The sequence below is a fragment of the Drosophila pseudoobscura genome, chromosome 3 (assembly GCF_009870125.1).
Source record: "Drosophila pseudoobscura strain MV-25-SWS-2005 chromosome 3, UCI_Dpse_MV25, whole genome shotgun sequence".
Classification (NCBI taxonomy): Eukaryota; Metazoa; Arthropoda; class Insecta; order Diptera; family Drosophilidae; genus Drosophila; species Drosophila pseudoobscura.
Genome location: NC_046680.1, coordinates 4,789,625 through 4,807,507, shown reverse-complemented (window position 1 = coordinate 4,807,507; position 17,883 = coordinate 4,789,625). Strand labels below are relative to the sequence as shown.

At 40.0% G+C, this 17,883-nt stretch overlaps 3 protein-coding genes and 1 pseudogene across 4 annotated transcripts; 1 reads left to right on the top strand and 3 right to left on the bottom strand.

Moving 5' to 3' along the window:
* Positions 1-2,950: 2,950 nt before the first annotated feature.
* Positions 2,951-4,790, bottom strand: LOC26532068 (uncharacterized). Of its 2 annotated transcripts, none has more exons than XM_033378049.1 (6): positions 4,523-4,790; positions 4,020-4,468; positions 3,779-3,948; positions 3,623-3,726; positions 3,439-3,565; positions 2,951-3,374 (listed from the first exon to the last, which is right to left on the bottom strand). In XM_033378049.1, the coding sequence occupies exons 3-6, from the start codon at positions 3,882-3,884 to the stop codon at positions 3,226-3,228; spliced, it is 486 nt and encodes a 161-aa protein (XP_033233940.1). In that variant the 5' UTR covers positions 3,885-3,948; positions 4,020-4,468; positions 4,523-4,790; the 3' UTR covers positions 2,951-3,225. The 2 variants fall into 2 exon arrangements, with proteins under 2 accessions (XP_033233940.1, XP_033233939.1); XM_033378048.1 differs by having other exon boundaries at positions 3,779-4,106; positions 4,173-4,468.
* Positions 4,791-5,005: 215 nt separating this feature from the next.
* Positions 5,006-11,291, bottom strand: Tsp42Ee (Tetraspanin 42Ee). Its single transcript, XM_001360140.4, has 5 exons — positions 11,172-11,291; positions 10,180-10,265; positions 6,046-6,408; positions 5,786-5,977; positions 5,006-5,724 (listed from the first exon to the last, which is right to left on the bottom strand). Exons 1-5 carry the CDS (start codon positions 11,287-11,289, stop codon positions 5,653-5,655), a joined length of 831 nt encoding a protein of 276 aa, XP_001360177.2. The 5' UTR covers positions 11,290-11,291; the 3' UTR covers positions 5,006-5,652.
* Positions 11,292-12,667: 1,376 nt separating this feature from the next.
* LOC26532487 (DNA repair protein RAD51 homolog 4-like) lies at positions 12,668-15,151 on the top strand (annotated as a pseudogene).
* Positions 15,152-15,921: 770 nt separating this feature from the next.
* LOC4803454 (CD63 antigen) lies at positions 15,922-17,670 on the bottom strand. The gene is made up of 5 exons (XM_001360138.4): positions 17,511-17,670; positions 16,633-16,824; positions 16,401-16,562; positions 16,140-16,337; positions 15,922-16,077 (listed from the first exon to the last, which is right to left on the bottom strand). Exons 1-5 carry the CDS (start codon positions 17,568-17,570, stop codon positions 16,006-16,008), a joined length of 684 nt encoding a protein of 227 aa, XP_001360175.1. The 5' UTR covers positions 17,571-17,670; the 3' UTR covers positions 15,922-16,005.
* Between the last annotated feature and the right edge of the window lie 213 nt (positions 17,671-17,883).

Sequence of the window (17,883 nt, the reverse complement as noted above, 5' to 3'; positions counted from 1 at the left end):
CGAATGCTATCATATCGGGGTGTTGCGACACGCGTCATCCATCATTTGAATTTATTGTAATTTTTTTAATTATCACAATTTATTTGGGCTTATTACAGATTCACGATAGAACGTAAGTACCACATACAAAGTGCATATGCTGAAGGCTGTGCGAGATAATGTCACTTCGGTTACTATTTGTATAAATATTGCATTTAATTACCCTCAATATAAATACAGGTAATTCCACCGTAAGCATCAAAGGAGTCGCTATATTCGTATTGCCAGGCAAATCGTATGTTCCAGACGATAAACATTAGATTAGCCAAGACAGACACTAAAGTCCAAGTGAAAAGTATCCCCTTTAACTGGACTTGAAAGAGTTGGATAAGTTATACATTTGTGATTTAGGAGCTTAAAATCAAACCTTTAATTTTCCGCACACTAATGATAGACCATAGGCAGCATTGGATAATTGAATGACTCCCAGCATTACCCAAATATTTAAGAAGTCTTTAAAGTAGATACATAAATATTTTGAAATTCTGATCAGCAGTCATATTCAAGCCCTACCTTCATCGAGTGTCTCTTCTTCGGTAAGAAATATAAGCACCACATTTACGAAGATCAAACCCACTAGATACCCATTGAAAACCACAAATGGAACAAAGACAACTATCAACAAATTTTGACACATCCCAAAGAAGGTTGAACAAGAAATAATTTGTTAGTCCGACAATACTTCGATTGGTAGCAATATACTCCAGTAAATTTACCTAATTCTCTAATTATCCTAAATTACCTAATTATCATTCATCGAAAGTGTTTTCAGTTAATATTTATTTTGTTTCAGTTGCATATAAATAACGGAGTCCATACTGTAATCCATTGGCAAAAGAACACACAACTATGGAAATTTCTGACAAAATGTAAACCTTGCCAAAAATCAAAAATGCTATGTATATCAGAAAGAAACTTCTGTTTCCCACCATTTATTTAAAAAATCTAAAATAAAAGTTAAATTGAATACCTTTTTTGACCCAAGTGGTGTATTACCATACATATCAAAATATTCTTGATATCTATGATTCAATACATTTCATATGATACATCGCATGTCCTTCAAAGTCGAATATTAATGTTCCTACACCACTTGGTTCAAAAAATTAGTGCAACCTCAAAAACCAGTTCCGGTTCAAGTCAGGTACCGTACCGTATACAGGGCTATCTAATTACTACTAAAATAATAAATTATTTTTTTAATTCCTTATTCCGTATCTATTCCAAGTATTTATTAGAAGTTACTTCATGTTTTACTTAGCTGTTTCGTCAAAAGAACAGTATTTCAGGTTTGTGCAATTAAAGTAAACCAATACCAAAACATAAATGGCAAAACCTAGAAGAAGGAAAAAAATGCGAATTAATCATGATTAGGGTATTTCTGATTACATACATATCTGAACGAAATGGAAAACCAAGTAGGGTTCCCAAATTTGAATACTCTCCAAAATGCTTATGAAAACCATCCCGATCTCGACAATTACGAACACCACAATCCAAAGGCACAACAGTAGTTTTATCTGAAAGCACCTAAAATATGAAAAGGAGTTGTTCATTATTTTGCACATAAATCACCTACTTTAAATTGCACATAATTCAAGTAGAGTCCAGTTCCAGCGAGCAGGGTCGCCCAAAAATCTAATATATACACAAAATCCCCTTCAGAATTTAATTCCTGGCACAAATCTTCGTCAAAATAGTAAGCATATAGATGAAGAGTTATACAATAAAGCGAGATAAAACCGATCATCAAAAATGAAATATATGCGAAAATAGAACAAATGGGCTTGCACATTTTAGACGTTTGTGTTCTCGAAGGTGAAGTTCTACTAACTTCTTTCACCAAAGCCCATTGAATGGGTAATTGTATTGTCTAATATCATAATTGATAATAATTATGAGGACATCAGCAGCGAAATGGGGGTAATTGAGGAGACGAATTGCAGAATCATTCGATTCAATATATGTAAATACATATGACTATACATATTGTGCTATATCGTTGAGGTCTATTTAAAAAATCCTTTCCGTTTTAGTTGGCTATTTTTTCAATAGAGCAATACGGCCAAACCTAGAATAATGAAGGAAAGGCTAATCGATCAAAATCGAATTATGGAATTTCCTCTTTACCTACATACATACATATATGCATTAAATGTAGAGCTGAGTAGGGTACCCAATTCTGAATACTTTCCACACTGATTATAAAAACCATCTCGATCTCGACAATAACAAACACGACAATCCAGAGGCAGAGCAGCAGTTTTATCTGAAATTACTTAAAATATAAGATGGTGCTTGAGACATCTCTCAGTTTACCAACTTTGAAGGTCGTATAATGCAAATACAGTCCACTGGCAGCCAGCAGGACTCCCAAAAATTCCAGGTAGTACACATCGTGGATATCACCACAACATTCCTTGAAGCCTTCTTGGACAAAATAGTAGGAGTATAAGTAAAAATTTGTTGAAATAAACACTACAGAGCCAGTCAGCAAAAAAGAGAGATATGCGAAAACGGAGCACATCGGCATCGGCTTGCACATTTTCGGAAAAGAACCCGCACACCTCTTATTGAGCAATGAAATTGTATTATCCATTAGTGTCGTAATTGACAATAGTCATGGGAGCACAACATTATGAAGGTAATTCAGCAGATGGGTTGAAATTATCAGAGAGCTTCGCATTCATCAAAAAAGGGAAGCGAAGGGAGATAGGGAAGATAATAACCATCAGGCAAAGGCCAATGGCGACGGCCAAGCTAGACTTTATAAAACATATAGCCAGATGGTGCCAACGCTACATACATACATATGTATGTCCTACGTCAGAGACAGATTTGTCATTAGCTTCGAATAGGCGTGACTCATTATTCTGTGGCTAATCTAAAAAGTTAGGATTGCACTACAATACACAAATTATATGAAGAATACTGCTATACTGGCCCTCATCTAGACGGATGGATGGATGGGATGTCTTTCTCCAGGACATTTGGTGCGGGTGTAAGTTAAATATTAGTGTGAATATCGTGTTATAATTCATTGAATGCATTGAATACATGTACAGTATAAAGTATAAAAAGATTAGTTCCCATTTCCTTTGAGAGATAAATGAATTCTAGTAGAATTCTTGTTAAATTTAATGTTTACATTTTATAGATATATATCATAAATATAATACAGTGTGCTTAGGAATATATTTTATTGCGATCATTTCGTACAGATCCAGAAGGAACTATAATGGCTCCCAAAATGGTCCTTATCCAACGATTTCTTACGATGTCCTTACATACTAAAACGTGTAAGAGGACTGTTATAAAGCTGCTCACCAAAGTTCCTGAGAAAATATAGATAATTATAATTTAAAAATGATATCCATTTGAGAGTATGTAGATAACCACCAGCACATATAAGAGTTCCCTGCCATAGCGGATGATCCCTTAGGAGCCTTGCAAAGACAATATAACCAAACATCAGGACAATTATGTGGGCAGTGACAATGAGCCAATTATAGAAAACTTGAAATTCCTGGAATATAGCCAACATTGGGTTCCCTAAGTTTAAAGAATAATCCATTTAACCGACCTTATAATTGCCAGATACCAACAAGAATCCACTACTGCCGTAGAGCGCGAACAATATCATAGACTGTTCGAATGAATAGGTTTCACAGTACTCCTCCCAAGAGTCTAAAGATGAGCAACATTATTTCAGTTCATAGTGTGATGATATATCACTTACTCAACTGAATACAATCTACCAGGCAGGGCAAAAATTTGGAAAATAGTTCCCAAGTTAGGGTAAAGTAAAGGCTGAGACCCAGAAAAACGCAGAAGTTGCAGTTCATGATCGAAACCACTACGAATGTCCACTGGAAATCAACTGCAGTGCAGGTCCTGAGCTGCACGGATCTGCATTAATCATCATTAATCATCATTAATCATTATAATTGATACTCATTAAGCAGAGCCATTACCAGTACCTTTAAGTATGAATATATGTACAAACCCTATCTATTCCTCTGGTCTGGCGGAAAAAGTGACTGTCAAGCAGCAAACAATCATGTAACCTTTACGACAATCGGATAAGCAGATAAATACCAAACATATGATGTAACCAAATGCTATTTGCTTACCAAGAGCAAAGTAATTTCGAACCATCTCATGAATGCCATAGAACTCATCGTGGAAGTCGTGCAGAAGCAAGTGAAGAGTAAGGCCAGCTACAATGTAGATCCATGTCATGAGCACCCACCACTGCAGATAGCAGACGTCCTATCCCATTGAATTACAGATATGTATACACATATGAAGTGTCGCATCTGATATCAAACCTTGAACTTAAGTATGGTCATCAGTGTCCCGCACATGCTATGAAGTGTCCACATATCAAAATAGTGTTTCATCCTAAAAACATCGGGATCGCTTCTATCTAAAGGAAATACTTTTAGTTACTTTAGTTGCTCGAAATGTCGGTAAAGCTTACTGGTAGTTCCATGACGAATACGCTTGTAGTCCTGCAGCATACAACAGATTATAATCATGTGTATTACGAGCGATGCAACGAAAAGGACATGTTTCAGACAGTTTTGGAGCACACAACACATGTCCGATGCGTAAAATGAACTGAGCCATACTTTCACCAGCAGAGCAGTCAAAAATAAGTGTGAACACTTCGGTTTATACGGATACAGATGACACTTCAATTATTACTTATAGGCCTGTGCCTATTTGGTACGCAGGTGTACAAATATATATATATATATATATATATATATATATATATATATATATATACCATATATATATATATATATGGTGTACACTGCAGGGCATACGTTTAGTGAAGCGAATAAGGGCAATAGGTTGGTGCCATGGCAACCAAGGACCCAACAAAGCCCAGCGATTACAGGGGAGGGGGGCATGTTTACCAGTGAAATTATATAATAACATGGCTGTGGTATATAAATACATAGTAAATGCTTTATTCATAAATGTTCGGGTTCTCGCTGACCTGATGCATTTTTACAAAAATTCAAATCTTATCCAGAGATTCTACTATACAAATATGAATAGAATGAACAGTGTACATATATGTATGTATTGTATATTTAATAACTTTATATAAAGGTATATTTCATTTGGAGCGGGGGTTTTTCAACAGTTAAAAAAACAATAAAATGGTTATGGTTACGTTTCAGCGTGGCTCTACCACCAGCTCCATTAGGGTTGTTCTCGCTCGGATTTCGGCTCAACAAGTTCGAGTGGATTGTACAAAGGCTTTGGGAATTGTATCGCTAGCTCATTCAGTACGCAAATATACGAATTATTTCAATAATACATAGGATATACAAAATGTAAGCGTTTCATATCGCCTTAGACTAAGCAATTTTTTTGTCTACTCCTTAATTTTTTGACAAATAATTTAATTATTTTTAACCAAATGGTTTACTCCAATGTGTTCTCTCTCCTCCTTGGCTTAATTTTTTCGAGTTCTGTGTGTGTGTAGGTGTGCGTTCAACGACGATAAAGAGTTAATGAGAATGTGTGTGAGTGTTTTTGTGTGTGTTTTGTGGATGTTGTGCGGATGCGGATGCGTCTGAGCTGCACATTGCCTTAGTATGCATTCCGACGCTTGTAGTTGCGCACGTTGTTGGCCAAGCAGCAGGCGAAGATGAAGCCAACCAGCTGTAATTGTAATTTGATTATTTAACTGGCTCCAAAGGTGTAATCTTATGGCAGCACTCACCTCAACTCCAATCAGGCCGATGGCCACATACTTGGCGTTGTCAGTGCTGACAGACATAAAGTCCACGAACTTGCCACGGCATCCTCCATAGATGTTAGCCGGGTTCAGGCAGCTTCCGTCGCAGCAGCTATCGGGCAGTGCTTGCAGATTGATCAAATAATCGGCCGACGAAGCACGACCGCAGCATTTCAACTAGGATGCGGGAAGGAACTCGTTAGCATTGCAATAAATAAACATCAAATTGTGCGAGGATTACTCACCGATTTCTGAATAGCATCAAAGACACCTCCCTCACGGGCCTCACGCGACTCCCAGGCCTGGTCGACTACCCTGCCCATGGCTTCCTCGAACTTGTCCTTGTTGGTGTACAGCAGCACCACAATGGTCAGCTGCACGATCAGCAGGATCAACAGGAAGACGGCATAGCTCATGGTCATGCACACAGACTCGCGTATCGCTCCACAGCAGCCCAGGAACGAGATGAACACGACAATCGACCCGATGCCGATCAAGATGATCGGCATGAGGGCCTGCGGGGGAAAGCCCACCTGTCCATTCACCTCAATGGTGCCAATGCTCTTAAGGATCAGCACGCCATACACAATACTCAGAATGCCGATGACCTGTGGACAGACAGACAGAAAGGATAGTCATGTGGTTAGAAAAAGTGCTGCAGTGCTGCAGTGTAACTATCGATCTAGACCGGTCGACAAACTTGGGCCATAAATGGCTCGCATTGCATAAGGCAGCTAGCTGGCCGCTGCCAACACTTGCAGCTAAATATAGTTCAAATTAATCAGCTGCCCGCTCGTTTAGTTTAATTGAAAATGGAGTGCAAGGGAGCTGCCAATTACCATGCTGAAAGACTTAATTACCGCCGAGACCCGGAGCTGACCTCAGGGATGCCGCCTCCCCCAGACATGTCCAGGCACGCCAGCGGCCAGCGGTGCTCATCCCCGGCGGCTAACTAATGATAATTAAAATAAGTAAACGCGTTACGTAATACCCAGTTAGCACTACAATTAATATTAGACTAAAAATGGTATTTGCAGGCAAACAAAACTTGTGCAGAGGACGCGGCGATTAGATAAGGTGAACAGAACAGAGTAACCTTCAAACAGAACCTTCACATCTCCCACATCCCACTTGGCATTCACATTCACACACGACAATGCTGCGGGATAAATCTTCACAAGGTCTAAAGTGCACTGCAATTTGGGTGCTTTTTTATGACGATCGAGGGTCCCAGCGAGAGCCAGACAATGCAAGAGCAACTTTGATCTCTCAACACCAACGACAGCTCTACGAGTATTAATTGAATTTACTTGATTTCATGATGCATACCAGCTCGTTTGCTTAAACATCTGTATCCATATTGTAGACGAGTACTGTATCTGTGTATGTATCTCAACACGATGTGTATGTGCGGTCAGTGAGTGGGCATACCTCAATTCCAATTTCCACTCGTTTAGAGCTCGAGAACTCGAACAGAGATCGGAATATCTCTGTGGGCGGCCGCGGCGGCGGCTGGCTATGAATGATTTCATCTCAAAATTGACCCAAAAATCGCATTGTAATATTTAAACAAAGTGAGTGTTGGCCGCTCTGCTAATTGTCCCACTTTGCTACACTAATCAACAGAAATACTCGTATAGTGCAAACAAGTAGGTAATACTCGGGTACTACAAAAGAAATGAAAAGAGTTCGCCGACTTGGAACCCGTTTGGGAAGCCAGCTTTTCCTCTCCAACTTTTACTTAGCCCCGTTTTTCGCTAACGAGGACATTACACAATTCATATCAAAATGGCCGAGACAGAGACAATGTTGTGTGCCACATTCCACAGAAAGCTGTCAGCGGCAGGCAGCTTCAATGACGTCAGACGGAAATGAGAATGGAATGCAAATTATTTTCGCCAAATACCGAGTACTCCAACAAGGGTCTGAGATCATTAGTGGAGAGTGGTGCGCCCCCGAAAAGAGCAGAAAACAACCCTCCAAAATAAAATACTTTTCTTACTGCAATAAAGAGATGGATACATATATATGTATATATACATATATTTTAATGGGGATTGGAGGGGGACCACACCCAGAACAAACTCTGAATTGCGTTGTTTGGCGCCAAATTGTATCTTCTGTGTCCATCGCAGCGAACACCGAAGAGACGGAAATGGGGGGATACACAGATAGAGATAGAGAGTGTGAGACTGAGAGAAGAGTTACGCATTATGCAACAGGACACACATATGCGTGTCTAGAACGTGTAATTGAAAGATGACAATTAACAGCTAAATTAACCGAGACATGCAATTGGGATCTGATAAGCATATACATATGTATGTACATACATACTGTGAAAGCTCAACAAGCAGACACCCTTTTCCCTCACTGAAAGGGGGGTGGCTTACTCTTGGTTTTGCTCAGCAAATGTGTACATAAATTATTTATTTAGATGCTCAGGAAGTTGCCATATGTACATACATGTATAATACATATATGAATAGCCCCGATTCATTCGCCGAGTGCAGGTCATTCATAATCCATACGATGGTAATACTCATTCGCGGTGCTGTACTTATTTTTTCGCCGAGTTTCCCAGCTGAAAAAATTACCGAGAACTCGGAGCTGTTGCACTTAATGGCCGCCAGACACAGTTCAGGTTTGTCATTAGCCACGGCTGCAATTGTCGCTAGGTTCTGACTCGGACTCGATTCGATCCACAGACGTGCGGAGACTACGAAACTTGAATCCATGGGGGTAAATACACATAGCCACAGACACAGTCATAGCCATGTTTTGAACTTGGATTTTCCCCCTTATATGCGCAGAGGGTATTTGTAATTTTCGTCAGTTGTTTGTAACAGCAAGAAGATGCTCGAAAAATATAACAATGGTATTTAAAGGCTCTATGGGCGAACAGAATATTGATGTAAACAAAAAACTAGCCCCCAAAGACTTGGATAAAATTTCAATGGATATTCCAGTCCCTCAACTACTAGGGTATGTTCACTTCGGGGTGCGTAAGTCATTTTTCATGCTTTTGTTGCAAAATGTATTAGCTTTTGTTGATATAGTGGTTGTTGCTATGGTTGTTGCTGTCCCCTCAAGCGTTGCGGGGTCATTGTTGGTGTGGGTTTTGTTGTCGCTACGGGGCCGGCTCTCCAACAGGCGGCTTGGCTTGGCTCGCTAATTATTTGGTCTGGCTGTCTGTCAGGTGTGTTATGTACTCGGATAACGCAGTTAAATAAGTATGTATGTATCTGCACACAGCCATGCACTGCGAGTGCATCGTGTCCCCGGAGTTTCTTGCACGTGTAAATGTAGAGTATGGAAACAAAAAAAACTGCTGCGCCGACAACAACCAGTTGATTGTTCTTGTCTTTTTCTTGTTGTTTTATCTCGTTTCTCTAGAGCAACAAGTTTTTTTGTGTTTGTCGTTTCTCGTTTCTCCTTTTTCGTTTTCCTTTTGTGATGAGTTTCTGTCTTATTTGCTCTCTTGTATACATACATGTACATATACTTGTATATACTCGTATATATTTTTAAGTTTCGCTTCGGTTTTTCAGAGTACACTTTTTACTTTTTGTGATTCACGCGGCGTTAATTTGCGATCCCACAACGAATACTAAATATTCACAAATTTTGTTGGCTTTACGATGAGTTTAATAAGATTTGCTTGAATTATTATTTACAGCACATTTCGCTTAAGGCCGAAGATCCAGAAGGTCGACAATAACAGGGGGACGTACGAATGCGGGAGTGAATCGTTTTATTTGAATCATCCCATTTCCATGACATCAGAGAGAGATCCGATCGGAGCAATGTGCTTTTTGTGACGCCAATCAAAATATGAGCTTGAATTACAGGAATCTGCAGACTCTGAGATTATTATGCCAGAAAATAAGCAGAGCGTCCACGGGCAGGAAAACAAACAAATGAAAGGCGAAGGCGACTCACAGTTCTCCCCCCTCCACTAAGCATAGCATGAGTATAGAGGAGATAAATGCTGAATTCCAGTTTTTGTGGCGGCGTTGGAAGCTGAACGGAAGGCGATGGATGATGTCATCAAACTTCAATAGCAAGACAAACAACACAGTCACGAGGAGCTCAAAGCGTTCTCTCCGTTGAAATTTCCCAGAAGGGGTTCAGGGGCGCCGTCTGTCTGCCCTAAGGCGTAACGCTGGAAATACGCTTTTTTTAAATGCATATTTCATATGCCATAATATTGAATAAATTTCACCAATTTTTTATTTGTTCGTATTTCAACAGACAGCGTTTAGGTAACAGTTTGTCTCCCACCTTATGGAATGGCTTTCGAGCTTGTTTGTACCGGTTTCGTTTTCGTTTCGGGGTTTCGGTTTTCGGTTTATTTTCGCTTTGGCAATAGTACTCACCGACACAATGGTATTGAATATGAAGAGTATGTATTTGGCCAGAGATGTTCCACAGTCCATTTTGATGGGAGTTTTTCTGAAATCACCTGCAATTGGAATCAATTTCGTTTAAACAATGCTCATGTTATGTCAATTATCAAATTACTCTACGGATATATAAAATAATTCCTAATATTCGTTGTTTATTCAACTGTAAATGAATGCCAACAAATGTTCGCTTTAATGTACATATGTATGTACATACATTTTAATTGTGAAATTAAAAAACTTTTATTGTGGTTTAATTCCCCGGAACCAAGTATTTACTTTACTGCGGCTGGTGCTACATTCACGACTTTTCCGACCTTACTTTTTTTGTAACGAGGTCTTGAATCAGAATATACTACAAAGGTCGCATTTCCTCGCAGATAAGGAGCTCTCAGCTCTCGAAGCATCCATTGTCTGCAACGTCATTATCATTCTTTTCTTTTCCTACGTCCTTCCGAACGAGTTGCGAGGCCAACAAAAGAAAATAATACAGCGTGCAACTTTTTCAACAACAAGTATGAGGAGGAGAAGAAGAACGACAATGGCAGGCGTCAATGGTGCTAGAGAATTAAAAGAGGAAAACGAGAGGAAAAAAGTTCAGTGCACTCTGCATCATCAGAAAACAAGAGCCACAATGCCGCCGTATTGTTGTTTTAATTTCATACAATTTTCTTCCGCTTTTCACACACAAGTTTTCCCCTTGCCCCGCCACGCCTCGCCGCACTTTCCGCTGCGCATACTACGTCTCGGCACATCTTTCTTCTCCCTCCCCGCACACAAACACACACATACTCCATCAACAACCACTTTCAGCGGCGTCGGGGCCCAGCATCTATTTCTTGGCTGGAGTTTCGAGCAGCTGTCAAGACAACAGGGAAAACTCTGTGCAGTTCTGTTCTCCTAATTCTATAAACCATAAACACAAAACCACTTTTCTATTCAAAATAGCGCACGCCTTCTGTTACCTTTTGTTTTAAAAAATTTCGTTCGAACCAGCGCGTAACCGACACGTTCAACGGGAAATTCGACAATGCAGAAACAGTGGGACCGCGGATTTATCGATAAAACGAACTTAGCCCACATAAGCCCCCTCTACTTAAAAAGATCAACTACTTGAGGTAAATAGCGGAATGTATTAACGATTGTTAATTCTTCTTTTAGATTCATGCCATCTTTCATCTGGACTTAAAAATAACCACGCTAACTTTCACCTCAACTACGCTAACATTATTAAATATTCATTATTTTCGGTGGAAAATTGAAATACCCCCTTGGCTTGCAATGGGTTAATCGTTCTCCGTCGAATATTGGAAAGCATATTGCTCAATTTTGATGTTCTGTAGAATATTACTAGCTAGACAAAACATTTAGTCATGCCCACCCAATTTGATCCGATTAATGAATCAATTTTCTACTTAGCTGGCTTATTTTAACCACTTGCTTTTATTGCATTTTGCGTAAAAATTGGTTTTAGCGAAAATGGTCAAACAAATGAAACGTAAGAGAAAAATCGTTCTAATTGCTCAATTTCTTTGTTACGTTGAATAATGCTGCCTAACTAAAACCCTTAGTTCTGCCCACATAATTTTATCCGATTAGTGAATAAATTTTCTACTTAACTAGCTTATTTTAACCACTTTCTCGTTTATTATCTTCCGACGAATATTCCCAGCTATATAGATCTCTCAGGTTTGCCCAGATAATTTTATATGATTGATGAATCAATTTTGAACAGGATTAACTACTTTTTAATACGACCAGGGTATGGGCATTTCGGGCACCCTAATTCGTTACTATTATATTAAGATACTGTTTTCCAAGCTGCTTTCAAATGTAATTAATAAAGGCCTTGTGTTAGATTGCATTTTTTTGGTCTATTCATGCATTTGATTAGGTGTTTGTAAATAAATTCTGATCCCAGTACCAGTTTTTGCTGTCTATAGGAAGAAGAATAATTGCAAAATATCGTTTAGAGACTGACTAGTTTCTGTATTAATTAGAGCCTGGGATGACAAATATTTTCTCAGTTCTATAACATCCATTTCCCCCTCGTGAAATTTGTTGTTAACCGGGTATTGCCAAAATTATCTCCCGTTGAATATTACAAGCTATATAGAGTTTTCAGCTTTGCCGACTTAGCTTTATCCCATCGATGAATACATTTTCTACATTTTTAACAACTTTAAATTGCTTGCAAGTATTGTATTTTGGCTAAAAAACGGTTTACAAGTTAATGTTGCCCGCAATTGTATGGATTGAGCAATGATCTCGGTAAGAACACAATGAAATAGCCTTAAAACAGAGATTAAATTTGTTTGCCTGGGATAACAAATCTACAATTCTATAATATCCTTTCCATCATGTTTTGCATTAATTTTTTGACGATTTTCATTGGCCGGTTCGTAGTTTGGCGGTATATTTAAAAAAAAAAAATTGTATGTCCATATTTAAACTAACTTATCAGTACCAATTTGAATAGTAGTTAAAGTGACCAACATGCTGAATAGCAGATTCCTCGACAGAATGTCCGGATGTGTCGTGTTAATATTCCCCAATAATTGGGCATATTCACCCTAAGTCAATATCCAAGTACAGTAATTTAAGTACATAATTTTAATGTATGGAACGAGTCTCATTGTTGTAAACCGGGTGAAAGAGGTCCTTATATGCTATTCACACTGACGACCATACACCATCCATCCAGTTCGGGATGGTCGAAAAAACGGGTCACACTAAAAACAACACGGAATGGATCTGAAGAAGAAGATTTTGCAAACTCCGACGGGCAAAAAATTATTATCCGAATATCAGTTGAATTTACTAACAAAAAAACAATATCGACTTTGCGCGACTTCCACGCTGCTGAGGACCAGAAACTGCACAAGCTGCTGGCCATCATAGTGGAATCAGTACTGGAGATTAAGAAGGAGCTGGATATGCTGCCATGACAGTCGGAGACATTTGTGGAAACTGTTAACGAGCTTGACTATGGAACGGGCATAGAAGAGTAGCGTACTTCAAAGGCCAATGTGAACAGAGTTGTTGTATTTACTGACCGGCCTGTTTCAGATTGGACATGTTTTTGGACTCCATTGCGCAGCCGTTCAGGCGAGGCAGAGTCTGGGAAATCTGTGGCCAGACTGGAGTGGGAAAGACCCAACTAATGTACACCTTGGCTCTTAATTTTGTATGGAAACACAAACGGCAAGTGCTTTTCATTGATACCAAGCAAGACTTCTCCACCAAAAGGACCACCACAAGACATGCTGCTGGAGCGTAAAGTGGATCAGGAAACAAGGGAGAAAGCAATGGGGGACATTCAGGTGGTAGAGGTCCTTACATCAGACGAGCTCATTGAAGTACTTAAAGACTTCGATCAGCAAATGACTGACGATGTCCAGGCTTCACTAAAAACAAAAGTCGTTGTGGTCGACTCCCTGGCCGCTTGCTTTGTGGACCACCGAGGCATGGAAAAGCGAAGAACGAGGGATTCCCTCCTGAAAGATTGCATGCAGGGTGAGGAAGTTAGCTGTGAGGGGCGTGGCTTTTGTCATCGGCAACACATCGTTCTCTCAGGATTCAGGTACATTTTGGTTTAGAGGACGATTTATTTACATAACTCTATATAATACGCTTGTTCTACTATAAGATAATTGTGACGATGACGGCTTAGAGGATGGCAACAATGATGGGTCTACGCGGCAGCCGAATAATGCTAGGCTCCTATTGGAGTTCAGTGTGTACGCTGAGATTGTCGCTGGAGCTACCGGAGAGTACAAACTGCGGCGACAGCTGCGAAGACGACGGCCGCCGAATGGTAAATATAATGACGAACACCTATGGTCCTGCGGGAGACAATTGCTTGCTACAGATCACAGATGCAGGACTGGTTTAACGGCGGCCAGACGGGTGTTGCTTCTGGTACGACTTCATTACCCGTTTGCCTTCCTCCAAGCCATCACCCAGGCCGGGACGTTTGCGCGTGTTGGTATTTCCAGTATCTTTCACCACCTGGACTGCTTGCAGTCCAAATCAAAGTCATGGGCGTATTGGCAGCTTGTGCCAAAACCACATCGTCCTTTCCTGAAGCTCCAGCATATCTTGCATCCATTCTTTAGCTGCAAATGTGCGTCGTTGTTGACCATTGCCGTGCTGCTCCAGGGATTGGAGAACACCTCGCCCGTCTTCTTGCCGCCTGCTTGGCCCAGCGCCTGGTTCGCGCTCTGCAACTTTGGCGGCAGCTTCTCGGTTGGCGGCGTGCTGTACGAGGTTTTTTTTATTTTTCTTCCTCTTCGGATTCAGTAGCTCAGTAAATAAAGTCAAATCAGAAAAAGGTAAGCGGGAAAGAAATGCAACGTATGTAGGTTTGTATAAAATGGTACGTTATTTGAACACTTACTGCTTATCAAACGGTGTTATGGACATTTGTGTACCCTATTTCGATATTGCTTTTAAAAAACTTGCGTATAGTTTTGTATACCTCATGTATACCTTTTAAAAGTAAATTGATTTTATATAACGAAATACAACTCAATTTCGACGTCAATATATACAGAAAAGTATATAATGTATACATAATAATAACCGTAAATGGTCATCCTGTGGTTTACGTTTTTTGCTGAATATACATATATCGGTATACACTATATATATATGTATATATAAATTCAACTTAACTTTAACCATGGTTTATAACTTACTAGGTATACAATAGAATACCCTTAAAAAGAGAAACGAGTACATATCAGAGTTTTTTTCATTCTCAGTGTGCAGGGCTTATTACCCGATTCAAGTTCTGTTATCGGTGCTATTGGTGCGCGCCAAATTGAAATTGCTTGAAAGTGTATGTATTCCATAAAAGTTTATTCAATAAATGATACACGTATGTATGTAAGTATGATTTGTGAGCGAAAATAAAAAAAACGAGGGGGAACGTTGTGAGTTGCTGCGGACACCGCAACTCTACAGTTATACCCGATACTAAGTCAGTATGGCCCTCCCCCGGCAGACGCCGCTAATATTAAACGACACGACAAAGAGTGCGTGCGAGAGAGGCAGAAAATCAGTCTGAGCGTGACGTCACGCGCTGCGTAGCCAATGCAAATTGATTTGTTCCTTTTGGCTATAAAAATGTTCTGATCTGATCGAGATTCAGCAATCTGATAGATATGGTCATTATCTATGATTCTGCGTTTTTAGTGCGGATACCGAATTTGGTTACTCTAGCCTTAATAGTCTCTGAGATTTCTGGATGCCCCAGAATTTTGAAATATTTTTGTAGCAGTGACATATCACAGAAGTCTGGATCCAAAACATCGTTGCTCTAGCTCTTATAGTCTTTGAGCACTAGGCGCTGAAGGGGACGGACCGACGGACGGACGGACAGACAGACAGACGGACGGACGGACAGACAGACAGACGGACGGACGGACGTGGCTCAATCGACTCGGCTATTGATGCTGATCAAGAATATATATACATTATGCGGTCGGAAACGATTCCTTCTGTACGTTACACACATCCACTTTTACCACAAATCTAAAATACCCCAATACTCATTTTGAGTATCGGGTATAAGAACCTGAATCGGTAAATCAAACAAGATGCCGCTCGCTCGTCATTTTGTAGATATGTTTTTCGATAGCATTCATTAAAGCTGCGCGGTAAAGCCAAAGCTGAAGATTTTTTTTAAATAAAGGTTGCCTTCTTATGAACTTGAAAACGTTCGTATTTCAAGTGTATTACGATTTATTTAACTCATGAATAGGAGATGTGTCTTAGCAGTTAATACTTTGGAGCTTAATAGTTCTGACGTCTCGCGGAGTTGCGCGTTTGATTTGCCAAGCAACAACCAAATATAAAGGCCACGAGCTGTAAAAAATAAATTTATTCTCATTAGTAAAGTAGTGTAGTGTAGGACAAGGGAAATTTACCTCAATGGCTGTGACACCCAGACCGGCGTATTTGATAATATTCACGTTGGTATCCCAGAACGAGTCAACCGCGTCCAAGCAGCCAGGGCGCAGCATGACCGACGTCAGACCACAAGTACCGTTGCTGGGTGAGTCACAGCAGGAAGCTGGGTATGAGACGCCGTAATCGGAGAATCTATGCAGACCGCAGCACTTGAACTGCAAACAAATAAACATGGATTATACAAGTAGTTCCATTTGCTTTCCACGGCTCCAACTTACGGTGCGCTGCATGGTGTCCAGGAGAATGCTGTCCGTCTTGCGCTGCTGCCAAATAGTCTCCACAATTTTCTCCAGGGATTGCTGGATCTGTACATGGTCCACCCAAACGTAGATGATCAAAACCAGCTGACTGATCAGCAGGACCATCATCACACTGGAGTACTGCGATGAGGAAGTAAAATGGGTTACATTTATTCGATGTTTTAATGTAATGTAATAAATTTCAACTTACCGTGGTCAGACAACAAGCATCCTCGCGAATGGCTCCACAGCAGCCCATGAACGCCACGAGGAAGATGAGGCAGCCCAGGACCAGGATTATGATGGCCACGCTGTTGGCTGTGAAAGTCTCATCCATGCTCGAAAAGTCTTTGATGGTGGAGACCATAATGGAACCGAATGTGATGAGTAAAATGCCACATATCTGCAATGAAAAAGGTGCAAATTGTTTTGCTTAGTCAAACTCGTTGATAAACAGTCACCGCAGCTATGAATCAAGCGAGGGCTAAAATTAGTTGTATAACAACAGTCATAATATTTTTACGACGGATGGAGCCAAAAATTAGAATGATATAGTTTCATTATTTTTTAAGTGTGAAAAAGAGTATGTTTTAGTCGAAATGCTCGTTTCTGAGCCGACTCACTCAAGTATGACCGATACTGTACTCTTGAAACAGGAAAAATATTTCATCACAATAGGGAATGCACTCGGGGTTTTGCATCTGTGTGGAGAATAGCTCTTGCGCTATCTACGATCACGAATTTACTAGTATTACTCATGCCCCCCCTTATCATTGTTGAGTACACTGTTTTTTTTCGTGACATCTGTTTCGGCCCATTAACCGTAATTGCGTTCATCATTGGCATGCGATGATTTATTTAAGGAATTCTACATTTTTAAACCAATTTTTACCCACTACCTACGATATAAAAGCAGATAAGATAACGCATGGAAATGGTATCCAGGGTGGGGCAAACGCAAACAGGTTCATGTTGGAGACTTAATTTGTCTTTGTACATATCACTTGTGCGATAAGATATTGTGGCAAGCCAACTGCAGGATTTTGCAAAAACCGCTCGTGGGGGCCAACGTTCATTATTTTTTCTTACCACAAACAGTATATTGAATATGAATAGCACATATTTCACAAAAACTCCGCCGCAATCCATTGCTGTAATAGATATTCCTGTAGTTTTTTTTATGAAATGTTAAACAATGTACACTTTGTTCGTTCGTTCGTTTTTCAGGTCCGCTCGTAACTGAAAAAGCTCATCGCATTACTATTCTTTATAACCGAGAATCAAATCGACGAAAGCTTTTCAAGCACCTATTTCAAATAAGATAGCAACAAAGCTTTACCTTCCACCCAAAAGTATGTTGCATTTTATTGCATCGATCATACGTTAACTTAAGATCAGGCCGTTTTTAGTTCTTTCCACTCCCAGCGTAGGTGAGCACCCAAGCTAGGGTTTTAAGTAATTC